A 25,790-nucleotide genomic window follows, 5' to 3' on the forward strand; every position below is an offset into this window, starting at 1 on the left:
CAAATGTGCCTTATTTATTTATTTTATAATATTATAACATTATATATATATATATATATATATATATATATAGATAGATAGATAGATATATAGATATATATATATATATATATATATATATATATATATATATATATATATATATATATATATATATATATATAGATAGATAGATTATATTTGATATATATATATATATTTTAAATCTTTTTTTTACAAAGACCCTCTCATATGATGATCATCTTAAAATATGCATAAAATACAGTCAAAGGGAAGTCATAAGTACGTTTGCGAAATTATTTGTTTATACGCTGCAATTATACAAGAGCATAATGAACTTATTAACTTGTATGTTTCGTGTCTACTCTGTACATTTTACAGCTTTTCTATAAATTATTATAGCTATATAAACCCGAAAAGAAACATTTTTAATGTGCCCTCTAGCGACCCCTTCAGTGTCCACGGACCCCAGTTGATAAATCTCTGCCAGCAGTCCGCACACTCCGCGAGTGAACAGCGCATGAATCGACGGGGGTCCATGTTAAAAGTTAGCCTTGCCTCCTCTGATTGGACACTGGAGCAATGAATGGGAGAGCCGTCCTCAAAGCTGATTGGCCGCTCCGTCACGTCAATCACGCGTGTACACACGCCCTTTTATAATGCAGCATGGGGCAGAGAACGTACCAAATTGAGGCTTCGTAGCGGAATATAGCCTTAACATCAGAACAGATCAAACGATTCGCGGTTAATCACGGATGGGTACGTATATGATGTTATTAGCACGCGTTAGGAGGCGAGTGACGGAAGAATTTGTGTTGTTTCTTCAGAAAACGGCTGTTTGAGGGTTAGCAGCACATTGCAGCAGTATATGAACGCCACGTTCGCTTTGTGAGACTCAGCTCAAGAAGTCAGTCTGTTATATCTGCCTTAAACATGTAGCCGACAGCGATCATTGTTTCTACATTTCACGTTGAATGCCCAAATGTGCAGAAACGGTGAACGCTGTCGATGAAAACAGCAGTGTTTACGGTAAAGCGGGTGCTAAAGTAACATTAGCTTGTTAGCTTGTGACTAGCGTAACCGCGCAAAACACCGTCTGTACATCCACAGTAAATGTGCAGTCTTGTGTTAAACACTCCGAGCTGTTAACCGAAAGCTTGTAGGTTCAACCCAACATCGCGCTAGGGTTATTCATAAGCTGTGATCATGATGTCCTTGATCATCACATGTTTCTGAATGCACCGAGTTTCTAATAGCTGCATTGTAACAATCTCTAATAAACGCACTGTAAAGCTACAGCAGATGTTGTATATTATGTGTCAATTGTGATTTGCTGATGGCATCCAACCCGAGCTACAACGTTAGTTTACACAAAGGGTGACGGAGGTGCTTTTTGTAATATCTTATTCACTTTATAATTAAACTTCGCGTTTTATAAACGTGTGGATGTTGTGCGGCGTAATGGTAGGTGATACATTTTTCAGGCCGTGTCTCAAAATCTAGCTGCCCTCCTAGAGCACTTTGAGGCTTCGTTTGGCGCGTGCTGCACGTGCATGTAATGACCAACCCGCTGTGGAAGTTACTGAAACACGATTAGAGAAAATATAAACACACAGAGAAACAGTAAGCACATTTTAATAAACTAGAAGCTGGAAGCCCGACAGCTAAGTAGTGATAGTGGTTAGTGTGTACTAGTTATAAAGCACATGACATGAGTCCTAACTGGACACGTGTTTTCAGCCGGAAGTACTCTTTAAGACATTAACACCTCAGCAGAATACTGTTTCCTGTCAAACCTTTGTAAACTAGTTTGGGCTAAATAAATTAATACATATAAATACACTTTCAAATGTAGATCCGTGGGTGTCAATGATAGTTTATTGTGTTTAAGACAATCGTGGCTTAACTGCCTTTGCAAAACATGAATTATGGTAGTAATCAGTCAGTAGGTTAGTTGTGGTGTATAGTATAGAGTTTGGAGCAAGGGCATCTCTAGTCCTCTTTACCAGGGAATACCCCCTGTCAAATGTAACTAATAAATATTTGTCTAATAATAGATATCTGTATGCTGACTTGAGAATATTTAAACAATCGTGTTGTATGTTTGCTATCAGCTGTTTTGTATCTGAGCTAGTGGTGCCAAATTATTCTCAATGTAAAACCGATTGTAAAAAGGTCCTAATTTGTACCTGGGTTCAGTTTGATCGATTCAGACGGTTCGTTCATGCACTGGATTGTTTGCAGTGGTTTCTCGCACCAAAATAGTAACAGGATGCTTCATAAAACAGAAAATGAGCCCATTTTAGGAAACACGGCTTTCAGATGTCTAATATCATTTGTCAGCAATTAAAGTGGCTTTTTTTTGTTCATACAGATTGTGAAGGACTCCCTACTGCAGGGATGGATATTTAATTATTGTCCAAATATTAATAATATTAGCAAAATAGGGGGTACTCTACACTGCTCAAAACTCGTGTTTGGATCATCAGTGGCAAATTCTTTAAATATGAAAATGTACTTACAGGCTGTGAGTCAGAAGCGCAAGACTGTCCTTGCAAATTGGAATTGACCCCACTTTATAAAAACAGCCTTTGTGCACAGAAGCATTGTAGGCTACTGGTTCAGGAAACAGTCCTCGTCCTCCGCAAAATGCACTGCACACATCTGAATATTTGGGTTGAACTGTTCTGGAACAGTGTTGAAATACAACCTAACCACTGATTTCTAGTTGTGTCCTCTTTTGGAAGACCAAACAAAGTAGTTTCACTTTCACAATGAAACACAGCGTCTCCACAACATGGCGTCGGCAGCAACAGTGAGAATAAAAGTTATGCCTTCTTTCTTTATATGAACATTTGGGCGGTGTTATGCAAATCTTCCCACATTGTGACGTAGACGTGGGGGCGTGTTAGAATGAGGCGTTTTAGGAGGCCGTGGTTGACTCTTAAAGAATATCTCTTTGGATTTGAGACTTTAGTCTTTGCAACTTTACAGATTTTCTTTATGCACCAAGTGCTTGTAACACTCCAAAGAAAAAGGAAAAATTTAAATCGCATCTTATGACCCCTTTAAATCCCGAATGATTTACAAGCTACATTATTACATTTTAATTGCATTGATTCTCCTCATTCTCTTGATGTTCTTGACATATACTCGTTAATTGTCCAGTTGTATGTTAGTGTTCTTCATGTTGTTTTTAATTATACTCTTGTAAGTTATCAACCATTCTAGCATTGAAACCTGAAATGTATAATTTCTCTCTGGAATCGAGGTTTCTCTATAGTTTCCTCAAGCCCAATTGAATAAATGTGTGTAATATTAATAAAATCTGTGTTTGTGCTCTGTGTAATTAACCTGCTGTTGAATATATTGGCAGTAGAGTGAAGAGATGAATGTCTTGGTGCACACAGGCGCAGGTTGTTACGTCGCTGCTTTTGGCTGACCACAGCTTGTGCACGGCTGTGTCACCAGTAATCGCAAGCGCACATGAAGGTTAGTCTGCCCTTGGGGCTCTGATGCATGTGCAGCCTGCTTGCTGCTGCTCAGCTCTGTACGTCAGCACTAGACCTGATGAGTAAGCCCATGCAGGACCCAACTCAGCTTTACTGTTCCCTCAGTCCTGAACGCACCAAAGTGTGCATATTATATTTTTTTTTTCTGAAGATCTAAACGAAGATGCTTTGTGACTTTTTTCTAAAGAAACTTTTTATTATTGATATTCTGAAGCACAGAGCTTTTTTTTTTTTTTTTTATATGTTGTCAGTTCTCTTTTAAAGAAATCGTTCACCCTACAATGAAAATTTGCTGAAAGTTTACTCACCATCAGGCCATCCAATATGTAGATGTTTTTCTTCATCAGATTTTAATAATGTCTTAGTAAATGCTGAAATCAATTTTAAAACTAATAAATGCTGAAAAAAGTATTGTTCATTCCTAGTTCATGTAACGTATGCAGCCAACTAATATTAAAAATTGGATCTTTTTTGTAAAATGCTACCATAAAAACATATGCTTGTAGACCAGATCTCCGCTGGCTTGAAGAAAGCATCTCAAATTGGGAATGATCTTGCAGACAGTTGCTTTGTCGTCAGCAGCTCAAGTGCAGCTGTAATAATACAGTAAATCTGCTGTAAAGTGATTTTTTAAGAGTATATATGTCTTTTATTTGCTTTTGTAAGATAATGAGGTGATTGATTCTCTTTCGTGGTTTAGTTCAGTACTAAGTGATTTAAACAATGTAGTGATTTCTATAATTGCTTGAACCTGGATATGCATTCAAATAAAAAACAAAAAATGTGTGCCTATGCAGTTGTATTTAATTTAAACTGCTATATATTGTATTTATTGCTGTGGTATTAAGTAACATTCTAAACTATTTGTATGGCCTGTTTGTTTCGGTTGCATCAAATTCTGTTTATCCTCACAGCCACACCTGATAGGTGTGCACTCTTCCCTAGTAGCAGTGCTGTAGCAGTTATGTAACACAACTTCCATGTCCTAACTGTTCACCGATTGGATTCAGTTCAGACGCAGTGCTTGGATGTTACATTTCATGCAGCTTTGTGCAAGTTATTATCTGTCAAGGCATGCGAAAGCTCTGTGGTTTGTGGCTGATTGACACTTTCTGTAGTTCCTGGTGTCTTGATTGGTTTGAGCGGATGTACAGGCTCCTGTTTTTCTATTGCGTCTTGCACAGTTTGCCAGATGAGTTTCATGATATATTGGTATAAACTTGAATGAGCGGGTTGAATGTCAGATTTGTAGTTCTTGATTAACTGTAGGTTTGTTTTGAAGAACTGAAAAGTGATACTAAAACTTCAGTGTTTGAAAATCAGAATTTCTGAGAGCTTTAATAATGGAGCAGTTTCTCATATTTGTTCTTCAATCTGTTTTTATTCAGTGACACACAATGCCGATAGTGGACAAGCTCAAAGAGGCCCTGAAGCCGGGCCGCAAGGACTCCAGCGACGAGGGCGACCTGAACAAGTTGCTGGCTTCATCCGCCAAGAAAGTGCTTCTGCAGAAGATCGAGTTTGAACCTGCCAGCAAAGGCTTCAGCTACCAGCTGGAGACCCTCAAGACAAAATATGTGATCCTGAATCCCAAGAATGATGGAGCTGCGGCGCAGAGACCGACTGAACCTGCTCAGATCAAGAGACAAAGTAAGATCACCAACACTGACCTCGGGCCCACTGTTTCAATACATTTCGCAGGGATGTTTTTCATTTTGTTTATAATTGTTAATAAGGAGTTGTATTTTCATAAACATCATTAAATTAACAGAGAGGTTTTAGCAATCATTAGATTTAAGCTAAAAACATGTTATTAGATTCTAGTATTACTGCTCCTTTGGAAAAATACTTGTATTCTTTTAAAACCCTTGAAAATATTTTTAATCAAGTTTTAGAATTTTAGGGGAAAATCTGGCTAAAATATGTTTTGCTGCTTTCAAAATTGCCAAAACCAAATTCTGTTTTTAAATGTTCAGGTTTAATTTATTCTTACAACGGTAGTAATATTTAACTGTACTTTTTTTTTTTTTTTTTTTTTTTTTTTTTGACTGAAATCAATTTTCGCAGCTTCAGGCTAACAGTTAATGCTATTGTAATTTGGTGAAGTTCCTTTGGTTGTTAGTTGTGTGAAATTCCCGATCAAATGGATTCCTATTGAAATGATTGGATGTCACCTGTAAAAATTTGCTGAACAATGGGAAATGTTACTACTAGTGCTGTCAATCGAACAGCAAAAAATAAATACACTTTTATATTGCAATCAAATTAATGTAGCACCAACATAAAGACAGTATATTTTTAATATGTTTAATGGCATCTTTTTTTCTAATAATAAAAGACAACCAACAATATCAACACCAAATAGAATTAAAAAAAAAACAAATCAAAATTAAAATTAACTAAAAATAAAAATTACATAAAACCATTATAATAAATGTTATATTAACCTGTGCCCTTTAGCAAATAGGAAATACAGAAATTGATTAAACTTATCAAAACTAATTTTTGAATTAAATATAGATGAATCCTTAAAGGGATAGTTCACCCAAAAATGAAAGTTCTGTCATTAATTACTCACCCTCATATTGTTACAAACCCGTAAGACCTCTCTTAATTTTCAGAACACAAATTAAGATTTTTTTTATGAATTCTAAGAGTTCTCAGACCCTCCATAGTCAGCAATTTCATTACCACGATCAAGATCCTAAAAATGTTGCAAGGAGATCGGTAAAATAACCCATGCTGACATCAGTGGTTCAACCGGAATTTTACAAAGCTACGAGAATACTTTTTGTATGCAAAGAAGACAAAAATAACAACTTTATTCAACAATTTTTTCCTCCACGTTACCCTGACGCCATTTTGGAGCTGTGCCACGCGAATACGTTTTCTGTTGTTTACGCTTTGATTTGAACAAAAACAATGTATCCGCGTGACGCAGCTGACACAGAATAGCATATGCTGTGAATTTTGTTCTTTGAAGAACAGACATCACAGCAGCTGGGTTATTAATAGGTTATTTGGCTGCTGTAACTTTAAGAGGTGCCGCTGCTGGATGTGATGCGAATCTGACATGCTACAGAAAAATTCTTGTGCGCATAATTTTGATATTCAGTCTTTAAATGATTTATAATGCCGATATGGGTTATAAATATTTATAATGATATTGAACTCGAAAATTGCCACAATAAACTAAATTTCAATAATCAAAAACTAATCCCAACGGCGCAAACTGCGATGGGATCCCTGCTCCACATAACATGCTCTATCCTGCATGCGACAGTCTCCGAGAGCTTGAGCGTTGGGCACAGCGATGGGATCCCTGCTCCACAGAAGATGCTCTTTGCTGGAAACAAGCTGTCCATGAAGTGGGAACGGGTGTATCGGGTTGGAGCCGGCCTCCACAACCTGGGCAACACCTGCTTCCTCAACTCTACTGTGCAGTGTCTCACCTACACCCCACCGCTGGCAAACTACCTGCTCTCAAAGGAGCACAGCCGATCCTGTGAGCAAGAGCTTCAGTGAATAAAACTTAGTGCTCTACACTCTCATATACAATAACTTGTTTTCCAAGGACTTGTGGGAAGGCTTTGGTGTTAAATAAAAGTGACTGCTATTTTAAAGAACAGCTAATTAAATTGATACATGTCCTGATTTATAGCTATTGTGGCTTATTTTAAAGCTTATTTTGTGTTATTTTATAAAATCTGAAGCCATTCTTCTTTGAACTTTTCTGAGAACTCCTAGTGTCTCACCCTCACCACTGGTTTAGAGTATACATGATTTAAAAACTGCTAACTTTTGTAGAGGTAGCTGGTTTGTGCCATTTCATGTGTGGAATTCATTATGAATGCTGATCTCCCTTTTGTCTCCTTCAGGCCACCAATCTGGATTCTGCATGATTTGTGTAATGCAGAACCATATCATCCAAGCCTTTGCCAACACAGGCAATTCCATCAAACCTGTATCGTTCATCCGAGATCTGAAAAGTAAGAAATTCCTCTAATAGCTAAACTAAGTTTGTTCAAGGAAAAGTGCATCACTTCCAAATGGCTTTGGAAGCTAAAAGAGATGACGCACTAGTTACAGGAAGTGCTGCTGATGACTACTGTGGTAGTGTGACTAAGTGTTGAGTCATGAGATTGTGTTCCCGATACTCTTGGGAGTGTCGTTTCTGTTCATTAGCACATCACTTTTCCTTTTCTCTATCCCTTTCCTCTGTTATCCTCTGACATAACTTGACTTGTTTTCAAATCCTTCAGAAATTGCTCGCCATTTTCGGTTTGGGAGTCAAGAGGATGCTCATGAGTTTCTGCGTTACACCATTGACGCCATGCAGAAAGCTTGTTTGAACGGATATCCCAAGTAAGACTACTACCGTAACTAAGTCACTGCAGAAATTAAAAGTTTGTTTTATTGGATCAGAGGAATAATGAGCCCTTCTGTTCACAGACTGGACAGACAAACACAGGCCACCACACTGGTCCACCAGATATTTGGGGGTTATTTGAGGTCTAGAGGTAAGCACAGACATCACGGCAATTTCTAAGGTAAACATGATACATTGAGATCCAAGAGTGTGTAATGTCATAAAAGTGTGATTATTTTGTTGTCTATAGGAAATAGTATTATTTACACTTGTACTAATAAAAAGTATTAGACAGTGTGATAATCATGTTTTCACAATTGTTATATTCTTACTTTTGCCTGAGGTTATGATAGAGATATTAGCTATATTACCCAGCTTTATATGTGTATATAAATCGTTGAAAAATACAGTAATAGATGCACTTCCATTGAAAAGTAAATAGAAGTGTCTTATGCCTACCAAGGCTTGTTTTTATTTGTTCAAAAATAATGCAATTTAAAATGCCTGTGTTCTATTTGAATTAGAGGTCGACCGATGTATCACCAATAGTTGATTGCTGGAACAATCGGTTATCGGCAAAATCCATGCCGATAGTTTTCCGCGTTTCGTCCTTTGCTGGAGCGGCTGATAGTTTCCGGGGTTGGGTCCGTTACTGGAGCGGCTGAGAACTGAACAGAGCGAAAAGCTTCAGACAGAAAATCCTGCCACGCCTCAGAGCGCCATTCACATAGTTTTCCATTAAATTACATTATATTCGTCCCGATTCATTCTTAATGTACATAATGAATTGTATATTGAGCATTTTCATCGAAACGTTTGTCTTTCTGTTTCTTAAACACTGAACTTCAAACTTATATTTGACTCATTGTTCATTCTTGAAGTAAACTTGTGTCCGTTTGGTGAATAAATAAACAGTTTTAGACGGCTGCTCGAGTTGAACGCGATGCGTCCGGATGTGTGTGATACCGGTGAGTTCTCCTAGACTCAGCTGCTCTTTTATTTTGATTAGATAATCACTTGAGTGTTCAATAACAGAAGCAGTTAAAGCGCAAGAGTATACATTGTGCTGGTATAATTGTAGGGCCCTATGTTTTCTGCGATGCAGAAAACGCGGACGGAATCACGGAATCCATTCATAAAAACGAAATTCACAGTTTAACGCGCATGACGCTCGCGGTGATTTCAGCGTCTGCTCTCTCACTAAATGAGGATGAAAACACATGAACAACATCTCCAAAACTGCTCTGAGAGTCACTTCATGAGCATTTGACCGTTTGATTTGAGCAAAAGCATCATATCACATGCACAGAAGATATTCACGGCAACCCGTCAAAATAAAACTCCGGGTTTGAAGTCTATTTTTCAGTAGAATGTACATAGCCTACTACTACTAAAATGAAACAAACATTATTTTTTAAGGAATAATCACACAACATTTCATCCATGTTTTAATTTTAATAGTAAATCCCCTTTGTTTGCCAAAAAAAAAAGTTTGCTTAATTTTCATTAATTAAAAGACAAATAAAATCGATAACAATAAAAATGTAAATACACAGAATTTTTGAGGGGAAAAAATCATTAGGCTTCTTTAAGAAAAATAAACAAAGTTGTTTTATGTGTTAAAATAATTAAACACGCTAAAACAGAATTTGGTGACAATAAAAAAATATGTTGAGAAAAAATAAAACTTTTCATAGGACCCTAATCATGTAATTTTTGTTAAACTTTCATTAAATTGATTTGAAAATGTATAAGTTTCATGATTTTAATTAATTAGACTTGCTTTATGATTAATAAACTTTCATTTAACTATTAAAAAAAAATCGACTAGGGGTAAAATGGAAAAAAAAAACAGAATCCAGAAAAATTAAATAACGGAATTTGGAAATAAATAAAATGGAATTTAGGAAAAAATTTAACTTATTTCATAGGGCCCTATTAGACTGTGGTAATTTCAACATTTACTATTACTGTTATTGATATTATTATTATTATTATTACTTTTATTATTACTACTACTACTATTAGTATGGCTCAGTACCGGGGTTTTTTTTTTTTTTTTTTTTTTTTAAATAAATTTTGTACGGAAAGCACTATTTTAGTTTTTGTTTAGTATCCATTTTAAAAATTATTGGTTAATTAATCAGTATCGGCCAGTGTGGTCCAACCTAGCTATTGGTATCGGCAAAATCCAATATCGGTCGACCTCTAATTTGAATACATTTGTTTTATTACTGTGATGCAAAACTGAATTTCCAGCATCATTAGTATCACATGATCCTTCAGAAATCATTCTAATATGCCTATTTCCTGCCCAAGAAACATTTCTCATTATTATCAATGTTGAAAACAGTTGCTGCTTCATGTTTTGCGGAAACCATGAACAGAAAGTTCAAAATCTTTTGACACTATAAATGTCTTTACTGTCAGTTCTTGATAAATTGAATGCATTCTTGGAGAATAAAAGAATGCAGTTAAAAGGGATACTCCTTCCCAGAATGAAAATTTTGTCATTAATCACTTACCCCCATGTCGTTCCAAACCCGTAAAGGCTCCGTTTGTCCTCGGAACACAATTTAAGATATTTTGGATGAAAACCGGGAGGCCTGTGACTGTCCCATAGACTTCCAAGTAAATAACAGTGTCAAGGTCCATAAAAGGTATGAAAGTCGTCGTCAGAATACTCCATCTGCCATTATTTTTTTCTTCGCTAACAAAAAGTGTTCCCGCCGCTTCATATAATCCAATTTGCACGTCGCATGGCAGATGGAGTATTCTGATGACGACTTTCATACCTTTTATGGACCTCCGAGGAAAAACAGAGGTTTTAAGGGTTTGAAACGACATGGGTGTAAGTGATTAATGACAAAATTTTCATTTTGGGATGGAGTATCCCTTTAACAAAAACAAATTTTACTGACCCATATAGCATACAATGCATGAATCTTTATCTTTATGCTGTTTTCTTTGTTTTTAAAGTGAAGTGCTCTATTTGTAAAAGCGTGTCGGATACGTATGACCCATACCTGGACATCGCTCTGGAGATTCGGGTGAGTTTCTGAAAGCCCTGTGGTTCAGTCACGTCAGGATGATGAATGTGTTTTGTCCCAGACTGAAATCTCCTCTCCCCATTCCTCTTCAGCAAGCGGTCAACATCGTTCGTGCTCTGGAACTATTTGTCAAGCCTGATGTTTTGAGTGGTGAGAATGCCTACATGTGTGCCAAGTGAGTTGTACAACCATAAGCATGGGTCTTTCTTACAAGTTTAATCAATAGCATCAAAACGTATTTATGCAGGCCACTCGAGTTCTTGATTCAGTAAGCAACCACTCAGAAGCGTGTTAGAATATCAAGAGCCACAGATGTTCATCATGTTCTTTTCTTGCTTTAGATGTAAAAAGAAGGTTCCAGCGACTAAGAGGTTCACAGTCCACAGAACATCAAATGTGCTGACGCTGTCACTTAAACGGTTCGCCAACTTCAGTGGAGGAAAAATTACCAAGGTTTCATCCTATACATGCCAATTTCACGCAAACTGGCCTTTTTTCTGTGATCAACCTGCTGACTGATGGTTTTCTGTTAGGATGTTGGCTACCCAGAGTTCCTGAACATTCGCCCGTACATGTCCCAGAGCACAGGTGATCCGGTGATGTATGGCCTCTATGCTGTCCTTGTGCACACACAGTACACATCCCACACTCTACACAACAACACCTACACCAAAATGAGAGCCACATGACACCTCTTAAAAAAAAAAAACCAATTAATAAATCATTATCAGAACAATATACCCAATAAAAAAAGTGTTTAGCGGAAAATATTGTAAGAGGAGACTATTCATTGAGATTTCCTGCGAGTACTGTGGTTTAGTGAGGCAGTGTATTCCATTGGTTTACCATCCTGTCTCAAAAACCATGAAAACCACATTTTTTTTTGCTACGTGTCTCAAAAACCATGAAAACCACAATTATTTTATTTTGTGGTAAAACAGAGGAAAAGTCTGTTGATTATAGAGTGCAACATTCAGTTCTGAAAGTAAAAATCCAGTTCAGTGATAACTTATGAACCATTACAGACAGACCTTCTGTAAGCTCATAGGTTGTTGATCGAAGGTATATGCATTTGTTGAAGCCGCCAGTTTGCATTTTGTCAAGATTTTTTTTAATTTTTTTTAGATAATGGTGTTAAACAGCAGAATTTCTGATGAGAACCATCTACCACGTAACTCTCTAATTGGTCACTGCTCTCTGGAATACTTGATTCTGATTGGCCAATCACAGTATTGAGCTCTTAAGTCTTATAATTTCTTATAAATTATAATTTCACTATTGTCTGTGGCAACTTGCCACCATTTCTTTTCCAAATGTTTCTTTCCCCACCAACGCAAATTAGAAAAGCTCAATGTAGATAATGTGACTCAAAACCTCTGTTACAGATTGTTGATATTTTAATATGGTGAGCATAAAAACCTTTGATAGATGGCTGTAATCTCAGAAGTTCCAAGTAAACGCAAAAAAGATCCAAAGATCAATGAACCAGTGAGAAACCTATCGGCTTGATGAGAGAACTTTAAAGGAGCATTGTTGGAAAAAAGTTTTTACTTGATGTTGTCTTTTTCAAGCTTAATTACTATGGCTAATATTCTGGTGCAAATATGCTTTCGTAGGCCAGTAATGGACAGTGGTACCAGATGAATGACTCGATGGTGCATTCCAGTAACATCAAGGTTGTCCTTAATCAGCAGGCCTATGTCCTCTTTTACCTGAGGTAATCATGTTCTTTCGTCTACTCTTCATATTGCAGTATATAGTAGAGATGCCTCATTTTTACAATCACATCTTTTCTGTGGCAGGATCCCTGAAAAGAAGAATACAGATGCTTCAAATACAAAGCAGAACATAGTGCACTCTGGGAGAACTAATATGACACCGGAGCAGCTGAAGAAGAGCGCACTCAATGGACCTTTGTCTTCACCGCAGGTTACAAAGGTAGGAATGTTTGAAAGTGTTAAATGTGAAATGTGAGGAGAGTTCAAATCTGAAACCCATGAGATAATCATACAAAAATGTTTTACACAGATCATTATTTTCTAATTCATACAAACAATATTTGAAAAACATTATTTCTGTTAATTTGACACACACACACACATATGTCTGATATGCAGTGTTTTTTTTTACTTTACCACATTAAAAGATGTGAATATAGGGATTAAAAGGGATAGAAAGATGGTAAATAAACATTTGTATAAATAAACCACCTGCAGAGTCTGAGGGTGAGATGTGAGAGAGGATTTGGGAAGAGAAATAAGAAATTCAATGTGGGCTACCATCGTAGGAAAGCATTTAAATTGTGAAATTATTAGGTGGACAGCTCCCAAAACAATGCAAACCCAATATATGGCTTAATGCAAACTTGTGGGCTCATGTATCTCTCCCATGCGATGCAAAGTCTCTTTAGAATAGAAGTCACAGCACATTTCAGACTTGTATTCTAGAAATTATATCATAATTATGTCTAGTGGGTTAAAGAGTCAAAAGAGGCTACCCCTGCATAGCATCTCATATTTTCAAAACCTCTTATTTGTCCTTTTCAGAAGCTTGATCCTGCTCAGCTGAGAAAAATCCAGTCAGTGGATGGGGGTCTTGGTATTCCAGTAGCCAGAAACTATTCAGGGGTCCAATCGCCGAAGATGTCTAATGGTACGGGGAACTCCCATGCCCCGCCCAAGCTGCCCAGTGGACCCACACTGATCGAGGAGCCCTTTAAGAAAGTGAAGAAGCCCATACCTCAGCCTCAGTCCCACAGAAGCACTCCTGCTCCATCCAACGGCCTCCCCAAACCTGACACTGACAAGAGGAGCAACAGCGAGGGCCGCGGCCTGCCATCATCTACCTCACTCAAATCCCTGTCTGATAGCTCCTCAGCAGACACATCCTCTGAGTCTAAAGTAAGTCTTAGTGTTTCCCTTTTAGTTAAAAGGGTCATGATGTGATTTCAAGTTTTCCTTTCTCTTTGGGCTGTTACAAGCTCTTGGTGCATAAAGAAGATCTGTAAAGTTGCAAAGACTAAAGTCTCAAACCCAAAGAGATATTCTTTATAAAAGTTTAGACTCGTCCACAGCCTCCTAAAACAGCTCGTTATAACAAGCCCCACATGTCTACGTCATGATGTGGGAAGATTTGCATATTGCTGCCCAAATGTTAAAGCAAAGAAAGAAGGCATAACTTTTATTCTCACTGTTGCTGTCACCGCCATGTTGTGGAGACGCTGTGTTTCATTGTGAAAGTGAAACTACTTTGTTTGGTCTTCCAAAAGAGGACACAACTAGAAATCAGTGGTTAAGTTGTATTTCAACACTGTTCCAGAACAGTTCAACCCAAATATTCAGATGTGCGCAGCATATTTTATGGAGGATGAGGACTGTTTCCTGAACCAGTAGCCTACAATACTTCTGTGCACAAAGGCTGTTTTTATAAAGTGGGGCAATTCCAACTTTGCAATGACAGTCTGGCGCTTCTGACTCACAGCCTGTAAGTACGTTTTAATATTTAAAGAATTTGCCACTGATGATTCAAACGCGAGTTTTGAGCAGTGTAGAGTAGAGCTTGTTTGTTGTTTCTCCAATCAGAAATGCACGTTTACGTGGCGCGATGCAACACGTTAAAAAGTCAGTAGAAGTCATTATAATCAGTAATTATGCCCCCACTTGATGCAACAAATGTTTCGTTTGTAGTGGGTTTTATTGTTTTTTTTTATCTCATTGTGCTAGGAGACGGCATCACAGTATGGTAAGGGGCATAACATTTGTCACGCTTGATGTACTCGGCCAATCACAACGCACTGGATAGCTGGACAATCAGCATATACCTCGCTTTTCAGAACGATGAGCTTTGTAAAAAATCAATGTTTTTCAGAAAGGCAGGCCATAGAGGAGCAACAATAATGTACATTATATGGAAAATGATGTTTTTTTTTAAACCTTAAACCGCATAAACGCATTGCATTACACCAAATACACAAAATAATGTTCTTATTAGCAACTTCATATGACCCCTTTAACAATAAATATTCATTGCATATTCACATTATGAATAGGGTCCTATAAAATCTGTGAAATTCCATATTTTTCCATTAGAATTTTAATCCCCTTTTTTTTTCGTTTTAAGTTTTCTGGTTTCTTTTTTAATTAAAATTAAATGTTATTCATCAAAAAGCACATCTATTTAATTGAAATGAAAACGTACGATATTAAACAGCAACAGGCCCTATGAAATGTTTTATTTCTTCAAATTCAGTTTTATTTTTAACATTGTTTTCCATTAATTTTCTGGGTTCCATTTTTACTCTTTCCCTGCCTGCGGGTTTTTTATTTTTATTTGTATTTTTTTTTAAAAAGTTGCCAGCCACCACCAGCATTTTTGATGATTTTCACCTAAATTTGACGGCTTTCAGAATATTTTCTTCTATTAATATTTAAACACACATCAAAATTAGAATTGAGCCTCTGCTTTTAAACAAAACAAAAAAATTATTCTATCTTCATGTGTTCATATTTTATAACCACTTGAATGCAGATAAGTTTTATCAGAAATACATTTTGAAAAAACAAAAACTGAGAAAAATGCATTTTTATCAATGTAGTGCATTGCACACTCCACTTAGTCTCAGCACCGGGTGCAAGTCAAACGAGCGCAGAAATGAAGTTACCAAAAAGGCAATTAAAGCTGCCTTAAAACTGTGCATGCATGTAATATGTTATGTAAGTTATATTTTAAGAACTATTCTTGAGAAGCCCGGCGCTGTATCCCTCATCTAACATGCCTGATTCAACTCGTCAGTTCATTAATTGAGACTTTAAGAGCTGAAGTGGGTCAGAAAAGATACTGCAAAATGAGAGAAAATGGGCCACTATGCGTGTCAGATAGGGATGCACCGATCTGATATTCATATCGGGTATCGGCTCCGATACTGCCATTTTTCTCGGATCGGGTATTTTTCAGAGATTTTTTTTCGATTGTACGAATTATTCTGTGTTACTTCTGAAGCCATACGATAGCTTAATGCAGTGGTTCTCAATTCCAGTCCTCGCGCCCCCCTGCTCTGCACATTTTGTACGTTTCTCTTATCGCTTCAGACGTTTGTTCTATTCGAACGTAATTGCCCTGCAAAGTGGACATCACAGGATATTCTGCCATGATTCCAGATCGAAGCTAACATATATATTCCATTCAAAGTGCATTGAAGTGTGTGAGATGTGAATTTAAATTGTATTTATTTACAGAGGTATATGATGTCACACTTGTCTGTGTGTGGAGACGTTGTGCAGCGCAAATCCGTGAATAAATGTTCCGAAGGGAGGTATACTTCAACAGATTTCCCCTGCTCAGGGAGTAGGGAGCAATGAACACTGTGTAGGGACCGTGTCAATGCGAACACAGTTCATGCACGGAGCTCACTTCTAACGAGCTGGGGGCGTGAGGACTGGAATTGAGAACCGCTGGCTTAATGTGAGCTATATATGAATATTTAAGTCCTTACATTAAGTTTCACACAAACTCTTTTCTCTGCTGTGTCTGTCAGTGATTCGTTCAGCCTTTAAACCCTGGTCGCGTTCGGTTACGACAGTCAGCTCAGTAAAGCTCTCTCCAAGATCGTTCTATGTTCCCATTATTATACTAGATGTGTAAATACATGTCTATGAATTAGCAAAAAGGACTTATTGTCGGAGTTTAATAATGTTTTGCTACTTGCTACCGGGTGTCTGTGAGAACAAAACACGGGTGTAGAAAAGACTATAAATTGTTTTTAACATGCACAGTAACTGAAATTTAAAACTGTTAAAAGAAAGGCTCAATAACTGTTGCACATATATAATACACAACGTGTATTGAAGCGTGTTGCTTCAAGCGCATCATTCTGCACAGCGGTTGTGCACTTTGTAAGCGCGTCATGCTGCACTGTATTTTTGTTCTATCGTATCTATCATATGTTATTGCCTTATTAAAAAAATATGCTATACATTTAAATGAAATCTATTTTCGTTTTATAGTATATACTTGCATATAAATACATCCAGAAATATTTTTAATGAATGGATTTTATAATACAAACAGCAGTGTATAATATTTTACCATATGTAGTGCAACACTTTTATATGTTCCCCACAAAATATTGTTTTTTCACTAAATGTTTAGATTTCTAAAACTATTGTCCACTGAATTTTCTAGAATACCTTTTGCTGCCGAATTATCCACTAACCTAGTTTATGATGCATTTTTGTCATAGATTATGAATACGCATAGGCCTATATTTGTTTTATATTTATTTTATTTTTCTTTATATGAAGTAATCTGTATCTAGTAGATTGTGAAAATGATTATCAGTATAAATATAAATTCTACATTTAAATATATATATATAATAATATATATATATATAATATCTATATATATATATTTATATATATATATATATATATATATATATATATATATATATATATATATATAAAATATAAATTCTACATTTAAATAGAAAAAAAAAAAAAAAAAAAAACTCAACTGGTATCAGATCGGTATTGGGCAATACCGAACCCTAGGTATTAGAATCGGTATCGGAGGCGAAAAAGGTGGATCAGAGCATCCGTAGTGTCAGATCCGCATCACGTTCAGCAGCGGCAGCTCTTAAAGAAATAGCAGCCAAAACAACCTAATAACCAGTTGCTCTGATGACTGTTAATCAAAGACAACTCTTTTATGCTATGATGTATTTCTCAAAGTAATAATAATATTTTAAGGAATATCATATAACCAAAGAAAATTTTTCATCCATGTTTTAATTCTGTTAATTCAGTTCTGTTGTGTAGTGTCTTATTTGAAACAAATAAATTAAAATTAAAATGGAATGCTTTCATCAGATTACAACATAAAAAAAATTATTTTAATAATACGCCACTTTTGATCATAAAACACAGAATCTAGGAAGAAATAAAATGGAAAATACAGAATTTAGGGAAAAATAAAATGGATTTCATGGGGTCCTAAATTAAAAGGTAGCTACTCCATGGAGTTTAATTGTGAACAAATGAGTTATATTTATATTCATTCTCAAGGTTTAACAAACATGTGGGAAGCATTTCCTAACCCCATTAATGGTACACAAATATTGTGATAAATATCAATATAATATAGCCTGATAAACACTGTGATTAAATATGTTTGGCCAAATCGTCCAGCCCTAGTTTGATGTTCATCTCAGATTCTTTTTTTGTTTCTCTCAGGAGTCTATTGGCACGAGGAGCGCACCTGTTGGCAACATGTCTAGTGTGAACAGTCCAGCATCTCCAGCTAAGAGCACAGAGCGTGTGAACTCAGAGGAGCAGAAGATGGTCAAACTCAAACCCCAGGCCCTCACAAATGTCTCCTCAGAGCCCGTCAGCACCATGTCCCCCCCGCCCGCCAAACGACTCGCCCTGTCCTCCAAGAAGGTCAGTCTACCATCTCCATCCACCCTTGTTTCATCTGCTGGTGGTTTTTAAGACCGTTTGTGTTTGCCTTCCCATATTTGTCCACTTCATTCCTCGTCGATGTACGGGTGTTGAAAGAGTATTTTCTTAAAATCTGGAGCCTTGACATGTTGCTCACTCTGGCCAGTAATAATACAATAATAATACGTTTACGTCTTTCAGCTTATATCTGTCTTGTGGGTTCGCAGTCTGCACTGCAGTCCTTTTTAAAAAATTATTTTTTTTATTTAATTTTTTTTCTAACAACTTCTAATTCTTCTCTGCTACACTTTCTTTTTTTCCTTCCCCCTTCCTACTTTTTTCTTTTTCTTTTTGTTTGGTCTCAATGATTTCTTCCCCATATGGGTCCCTTTGTCATTGTCACGTTTCATGGCTGTTTTTTTTTATTTTATATTCTTTTAGACCACAAAGTTTTTATTTATGTCAATAACTGCAGGCCAGTCCCCGGCAGAGCCTGAGCAGCAGCAGCACTGAGGCTCCGCCCCCTTCATCTCATCATCTGTCCAGTGACCCCTCACACCTTCTCAGCCGGGACTCCACCCACCTGCACCACAGGTACTCCCTCGCTCTGAAAGTGAAAGCAGATTTGGTTGAATTTTAACTTTCCTTTTCGGGTGAAATCATCAAGCCTCAAAACTAGATATTTTCACAATCCAGTCGATTCCAATGGAACATATTTGATATTTATATTTGATTTGATGTGACTGAAGGCTGTTAGGAATAGGGGTCTAGTCTAGTCTATTACACAAACAAAACTTTGTTATTAATGATAAATTTAAGTTTAGGCTTTGGGTCGGTGTGCTGCATCAGAGCTGCTTCGCTGTTGTCATGACACTCAGCACACATCTTGCTTGCTTTGAACTGTGCACATCCCATGTTTCCCTGCTAAAAAAATCTAGTGAGCTGAGGTTCTGTTTTAATGCAGCAAAGGCTGTTGCAGAAGGTGGGCAGCTCTTAAAATATTTTGCTGAATTCAAAGGCAGCAATGATTGTCTTTCACTGACAAGAAAACCCCAAAATTGTGGAAAGTTGTTTTCTTTTGCCCCATTAAAAAAAAAACAATTTAGATTGAAAAGCTAATTTAAGCAGTTAAAAAAAAATCTAGACCAAGTGATCACTTACTGCTTTTTATTAAATGAACACATCTAGGCCTGTATGTAACTGTAGTAGTAGTGTGTGTGTGTATAATATAATATATATGAATACCAAAGACTTTTGCACTCTCTCTGTCTATATTATGAAAAATATAACAGTGAAATTCCCTAATAGTAATTCCAAATGGCCATAGCCTATGTTTCTCTATTCAGACATCAGTGGTCGAGTAAGTGCATTTATTCAGCGATCACAATCGCAAGCAATACAGTTTAGATCTCATGACAGAACACAGAGTGTCTGAACGACGCTTTCATTAGATCGCTAAACTCCAGCTTGTTAGTGTTTTCAGATCATCGACGGCGGCGCTTCCACATTGAGGAGTGAGCATGTGTGCATGGTTGCCAGATCGCTTAAAATAAGCAAACACCGGGCAGAATGTATACTTGTAACAGCGAAGCTCTGATTCGGCAATTTAAACTGTTGTTATCATGCAACCACTCTCGTAGTAGAGGCGTGTAGAGCATGTTCCTTTTTTGGACGTTCAGCGCGTTCTTTTGGGAAATATATGCTTGGATTTGAAATATTCGATATTCATGATATTTTTACATTTTACATCGTTGTCAAAATTATTCCGATATTATCGCTAATATTCGATATATCGCCCAGCCCTAGTTAGGAATTAGTTTATTCATGCACATCACTATAATCTTTAGTCAAAAATATTAAAGGGATAGATCACCCAAAAATTTCACTCTGCTATACATCACACTGGAGAAGAAAAGTAGGTTACAACTTCCATTTCATGCTGACTTTAAAATGAAAGCCTGAAAAACTCTCATTAACTCTCATTAAAGTCATAATGCAATAGACGTAGCGACAGATCTTTTCTACCAGATTGTGATTATTGGTACATTAGATTGTAACAGATTATCAAAGTATTATGACGTTTTGATCAATTGAGGTTAAAAAATAAATAAACGTGCATGGATGAATTGTTCACAATAAGATCAAAGTGTGTATTTTCATTTCATGCTGACTTTAATTGTGTTTTTTTTTTTTTTTTTTTTTTTTTTACAAATAACGGAAAAAATAATGGTAATGCTTTAGTTTAGGGTCCAATTCTCACTATTTCTTATTAGAATGGATATTACTAGTATACTGACTGTTTATTAGTACTTACAAAGCACATATTGATGACTTATTCTGCATGACCATATTTTAGATCCCCTTACTCTACCCCATACTTAACTACTTTAATTATTCATAAGAAGCAAATTATGAGTAGTTAATAGTTAGTGAGATAAGTTGGTGTTAATAGTGTGAATTAGACCGAAAAGTGTGACCAAAACAAAATTCGAAAATAACTGAAATTATCTATAAAACAATGTTTGTTTGGAGTCTGCATGCAGTGTTCGATCGAAGTTACAGTAATTACAGAAGTTAAATATTTTAATGGAATAGTTCACACAAAAATGAAAATTGTCATTATTTGCTCACCCTCATGTTGTTTCAAATCCATGTGATTTGTGTTAATAAACATCTGTGAATATGGGTAAATTCAGTGCAGTGGCAGTACATAGTGACACTCTTTAACGCCACACTTAAAAGCCATTGCTTTGATTTATACAACCTGATATTTAAGCAATTTTAAGAGTAAAATTGCTGTAACCCTCATTTCTTTTCAAGAGGCAAAATCGTACAGGTTTGGAAAGACATTAGTTAATGATTATTAAAATGTTCAGGTATTTTGAGTGAACCATCTATTTACTACCTTGATAAACCCCTAAAAAATATTTGAGTAATATCAATACACTGCTGCTTTTTTGTATAAAATTTATAAAATGGTTGGTAGTGCCAGGACTAAAGAGAGATGTATTGTTATATCTATTCTCATTTTACTATCAACTTGGTGTAAAAGGATATCTCTGCTCTTAATAATTAAAATCGTTGTGTATTTTGCGCAGATTTTCAACTCATTCACTCAACCTGCAATCTCCACCTTCAACTTACCATCCTAAAGAATTTAAAAGTACCCTTAAACGGCCCTCCTCCACTCTGGAGCCACCCGCTCATGCTCTCTCTCCACAGACCAATGGTGTTAAGCCCAGTAAACCCAGACCAATTCAGAGCCAAAACCCATCAGCCTCAGCTACAGGGTCACCCCAGGTACTCGCCAGTCCCACTCTAAAAAAGAAGAAAAAGAAACTAAAACGACGACATTCAGAAGTAGATCAGGATGCCCCTAAAGCCTCGCCCCCAGAAGAACCAAAGCCAAGTACTGAAAACAGGAAGAAGAAGAAAAAGAAAAAGAGGAAAAGGGAACAGGAGGCAAATGGTCTTGAAGGACAGAGGGAATGTGTGCAGTCCCATCTCGAGCCCCATCAGGATGAGGACTGGTGTCTTGGAGAAACTTGGGGCATCGTCTCAGAAGCCATAGAAAAGGAGTTTGAGACATCTAAAGTGGCAGAAAACCGAGAAACCAAACCTCAGCCAGAGACAGACCCCGTCCCGAAGAAGAAAAAGAAGCACAAACACAAAGAGCAGCTTAAAGAGATCAGCAATGGAGCCGTGGCTTCAAAGTGGTAAGTTGGTTACTGAAATCTTTAATATATAGCTTTTTTGTTTGGTTTTTGTTTTTTTTAACACATACACTAGGGTTGTGTACTTGGAGCCCAAAGTATATTTTGATGCATAAAGTCAACACCAATATTTAAAAAATTACAATGGTTGCAACATATCTTTAAATGCATAATGTTACTGCACAACTTCATTCACTTTAATGATCAAAACTGCCTTATTCTTGTCTTTCAGTACTGATGTAAAAGAGGTTAGTGGTGCAAACACAGAATACCTAGGAGAGACCAAGAAGAAAAAGAGAAGGCAAAAAGATTTCAGAGAGGAGGAGGAGAGACCGAGGGATAAAGAAAAACTTCACGTGGAGCTTCAAGAGACCAATGGAGTAGAGTCTTCTAGTCAGATGGGCAATGTGGGCAAGCAGAAATCTGGTAATCCTAGCACAGGTGGTGTTATAATATTCTGTTGTAGACTACATAGACATGTTTTTTATTTTTGTTTGTTTTTTTATTAGTACATTGGTCTCAAACTCAATTCCTGGAGGGCCACAAGCTTACAAGCAGCTGTGATTTGAGCTGTGGCCCTCCAGGAATTGAGTTTGTTTCAGGCTGTCATTAAGGCTAAGTGTTTCCCGACTAAGTATTGAAAGTTGTGTAAATACTGTCATACTAACAACTGTCTGAATAATTTTTGCTTGATTATAATCCATTACATACTTTTCTATCAAAGTTATCTAACATTATCAAGCTGAATTTGTTCTGACACAGTTTAACTCTGAGTTCTTGTCATATTTTATTACCACCTTCTAAACTATAGAGAATAAACTGTGATAATGTAAGAAATGTGGAAGGTGTCTAAATAAATTTTGGTTTTACTATCTCTTTAATAAATGAAGTTAACCAGCTAACATTATACATTTACAATTTACAAATGCAATAAAAATACGGTATCGGCAAGTACCAAAAATAAAATTATAGGTATAGGGGCGAGTACTGGAAAAAGTGGTATCGGTGCATCCCTATCCATAACTATTCTTAAACTTAAAATAGAAGAGTTACACTTCTGCCATTTTCTGATACAGCTGCCGTGATCGTTTGGGACAGCCAGGTTCAAGATGGCTACAAGCGCAACCAGAACCATCGAGAAGCAGAGGGCACGTCGAGAAAAGGCCCATGCTCTGCTCCTATGGGCTGGGATGGCAAGAAAAGCTGCGACGTAGTCGAGGAGCTCCTCAAGAACTCCTCCGATAAAGCTTATGGAACTGAGGGTGAGCTTTCAGTCATATGTCAACTAAACCTTGTGCGCGCAATCTCTCCGTTTCCCTGAGAATTGGAGAAGTTAAAATTCAGTTACAAGCAGTTCTTAAACGTCTTTGTTAGGCATTCAAATGAAACCAGACAATTTCTGTTTCTGTTGTGATTCATTTTAAATGGCCTGTTTTTGTGTTCAGAACTATACTGGGGGAAAATGAATGATGGAAAAACAGAAAACAATTGGTAGTTGAATTCTTACATTTTAAATTTTATTTTTACTTCCTGTTTATTCTTATGTGAAGCACAGGAAAAGTGAATTAAGATTAAGCACTGGACTTCAAAAGCTCTTAAAGTTCTCAACCAGACCTATGCTTGAATTATTACCATGACCTGAAATAATGACAGCATCTGGAATGAATTCACTCAACAGTTCTCAGTTGGGAAGGAGATCCGTCGGCCATTAGCAGAGATGCTGCAGAGGATGCACGCTATGCCCAAAATGAGACCGTCATTGACGAGTGGGACAGGGAGTTTGACAGTGGAAAAGTGAGGACTATAAAGTATAAAAAATATAAAGTGTATATAGTGTAGATTTTAGTGTTAGATCTAAATATTAAGTCATTTAATCTCTTTCCTCTTGAATAGGTAAAGAAAATGAAAAAATACAAAAAGGAGAAGAGGAGGAATGGTAATGTCTTCCAGAAGATCCAAGAGCATCGTAACATGTGGTCAGTCACTCCGGGAGGCAGACGGAGCAGTCTGGGGTTTCGACGTTGAAAGGTACACTTTTTTTGTTGTTGTTTTTTCTACTCCTTTCTAGCAATAAATTATTTTCCTTTGCAAGCTACAAAAATACTAAACAATTATCAATTCTTTCTATTATACATTGAAGAATTTGTAATTTGTAAGGCTTACGTTGGTTTTCCTAAGTAGGTTTTTATTTTATTTTATTTTTTTTTACTGAAAATGGCCAGTCACATAAAGCAATGTCCTTTTGGTGATGCTAAAAACACAGGTCAAGTCTTCACACTAGCTCTAGCAAGAAAAGGTTTGTGCTCCAAAATAAAGCATCCATCAGTAAAATAATGTGTAGGTTATATAAGATGGGTTATAATTAAAACGTCTTGCAAATGGCCTATCGCAATTATTATATAGTTTGTGATACATTAGCGTTGTTTGCATTTTAAAATTCCATTCACACGCTGCTGTTCGAATGTGAAGACTTTTATTAAAATTAAGTGAACATGAAGTATCTTTTTCCTTTAGAATTCTGTTTTGTGAAGAACAGTATCCATCAGCTTGAAATGAATTGTCGCATCCTTAATTTTATTTTATCACTCCATTTAAAACACTCAATAGGCAGATGTTTTTTTTTATATATTTTTTTTAATATATATTCAAACTTGGATAATATCTATAACCAGCTGTTTTACTGTCTTGCTGCAGTTCTGAAATGCGGATCCCAGCCGTGTGCCCTGACCAGACCAGTTGTCTTATTGGATCAGCAGCAGTCGGATCTGTCTGAGGTTCTTCTGATGAACACAAGAGTGCAGCAGTACTGTGACATCAAGCCATGAGGCTGAGGTCATCTCCTGAGGCTTTAGTCACCATCGGAAATCCAAACTAAACAAATCACTAACAGTGCCATTATGATCTTAGGATCATAGGAAATAAGACAAACCAGAGATTTTGCACCCTGTTAACCTTTAATGATCTGAAGTATTCTTATTGTAATGAGAGCAAATGTTTACCAGGGCTGGATTATTTAGAGCATTCAGACAGTGATGGCCAGTGACGAAAACGACCTGATCTGGGGTCTTTTATTGAAAAGAAAACCCTCACACTTTCTAAAAATGGGAAAATGTAGCCCCTCCCTCAAATGACTCAACAAATATCATTATTCCCTTCATGGAACTTTGTTCGCTAAATTGTTTAGCTTTTTCATATTTGGGCCAGATGTTATTAGGCAGTTGTTTGCCTGAATGGATCATCTGTTGGAGGAAGTAGTGTGGCCACAGACACACAGCCCTGCTGTCTTGCATGGCAATACATTCAATACAATACCTGCTTGAATACTAGCCCATCCTCCTCCTCCAACTCCCCTTTGCAGTGTTTGATTTTCTCATACTTTTAAAGGGAAATGAGTCTCTTGTGACAATTTCCGCAGTTTCTATAAGACTTCTTCCACCATTTCCAGTCAGACGACGTGGTCTTTTATGCACAGGACTGCATACAACAATGCAATACATTTCATCCATGTGAGCTAAAACATAAAAAACATGGGCCTTAACACAAACCACTGTGTTTCTGTGGAGTATCCCTTTGTCTTTGGTTTAGCGTCTCATCCTGTATCTCTTTCCTACTCTCTATGCAACTACAGCAATCCCTCGGATGCCCTGTGAAGGGTTCAGTCCAGGGGAAAAACTCGACAAAAGCTGGTCCAAATGTCATCTGTCCGT

General features: G+C 36.8%; 1 protein-coding gene across 1 annotated transcript; it reads left to right on the top strand.

The window, feature by feature from the left end:
* The first annotated feature begins 607 nt into the window (after nt 1-607).
* Nucleotides 608-25,600, top strand: usp36 (ubiquitin specific peptidase 36). The gene is made up of 21 exons (XM_042721347.1): nt 608-759; nt 4,901-5,162; nt 6,796-7,017; nt 7,391-7,501; nt 7,775-7,877; nt 7,965-8,032; nt 10,861-10,931; nt 11,024-11,106; nt 11,273-11,384; nt 11,465-11,611; nt 12,548-12,648; nt 12,734-12,869; nt 13,478-13,831; nt 18,164-18,370; nt 18,846-18,964; nt 21,469-22,086; nt 22,316-22,524; nt 23,160-23,345; nt 23,762-23,877; nt 23,977-24,111; nt 24,778-25,600. Exons 2-20 carry the CDS (start codon nt 4,910-4,912, stop codon nt 24,106-24,108), a joined length of 3,348 nt encoding a protein of 1,115 aa, XP_042577281.1. The 5' UTR covers nt 608-759; nt 4,901-4,909; the 3' UTR covers nt 24,109-24,111; nt 24,778-25,600.
* Nucleotides 25,601-25,790: the final 190 nt, after the last annotated feature.

The sequence above is a fragment of the Cyprinus carpio genome, chromosome B3 (genome assembly GCF_018340385.1).
Source record: "Cyprinus carpio isolate SPL01 chromosome B3, ASM1834038v1, whole genome shotgun sequence".
NCBI classification, from domain to species: Eukaryota; Metazoa; Chordata; class Actinopteri; order Cypriniformes; family Cyprinidae; genus Cyprinus; species Cyprinus carpio.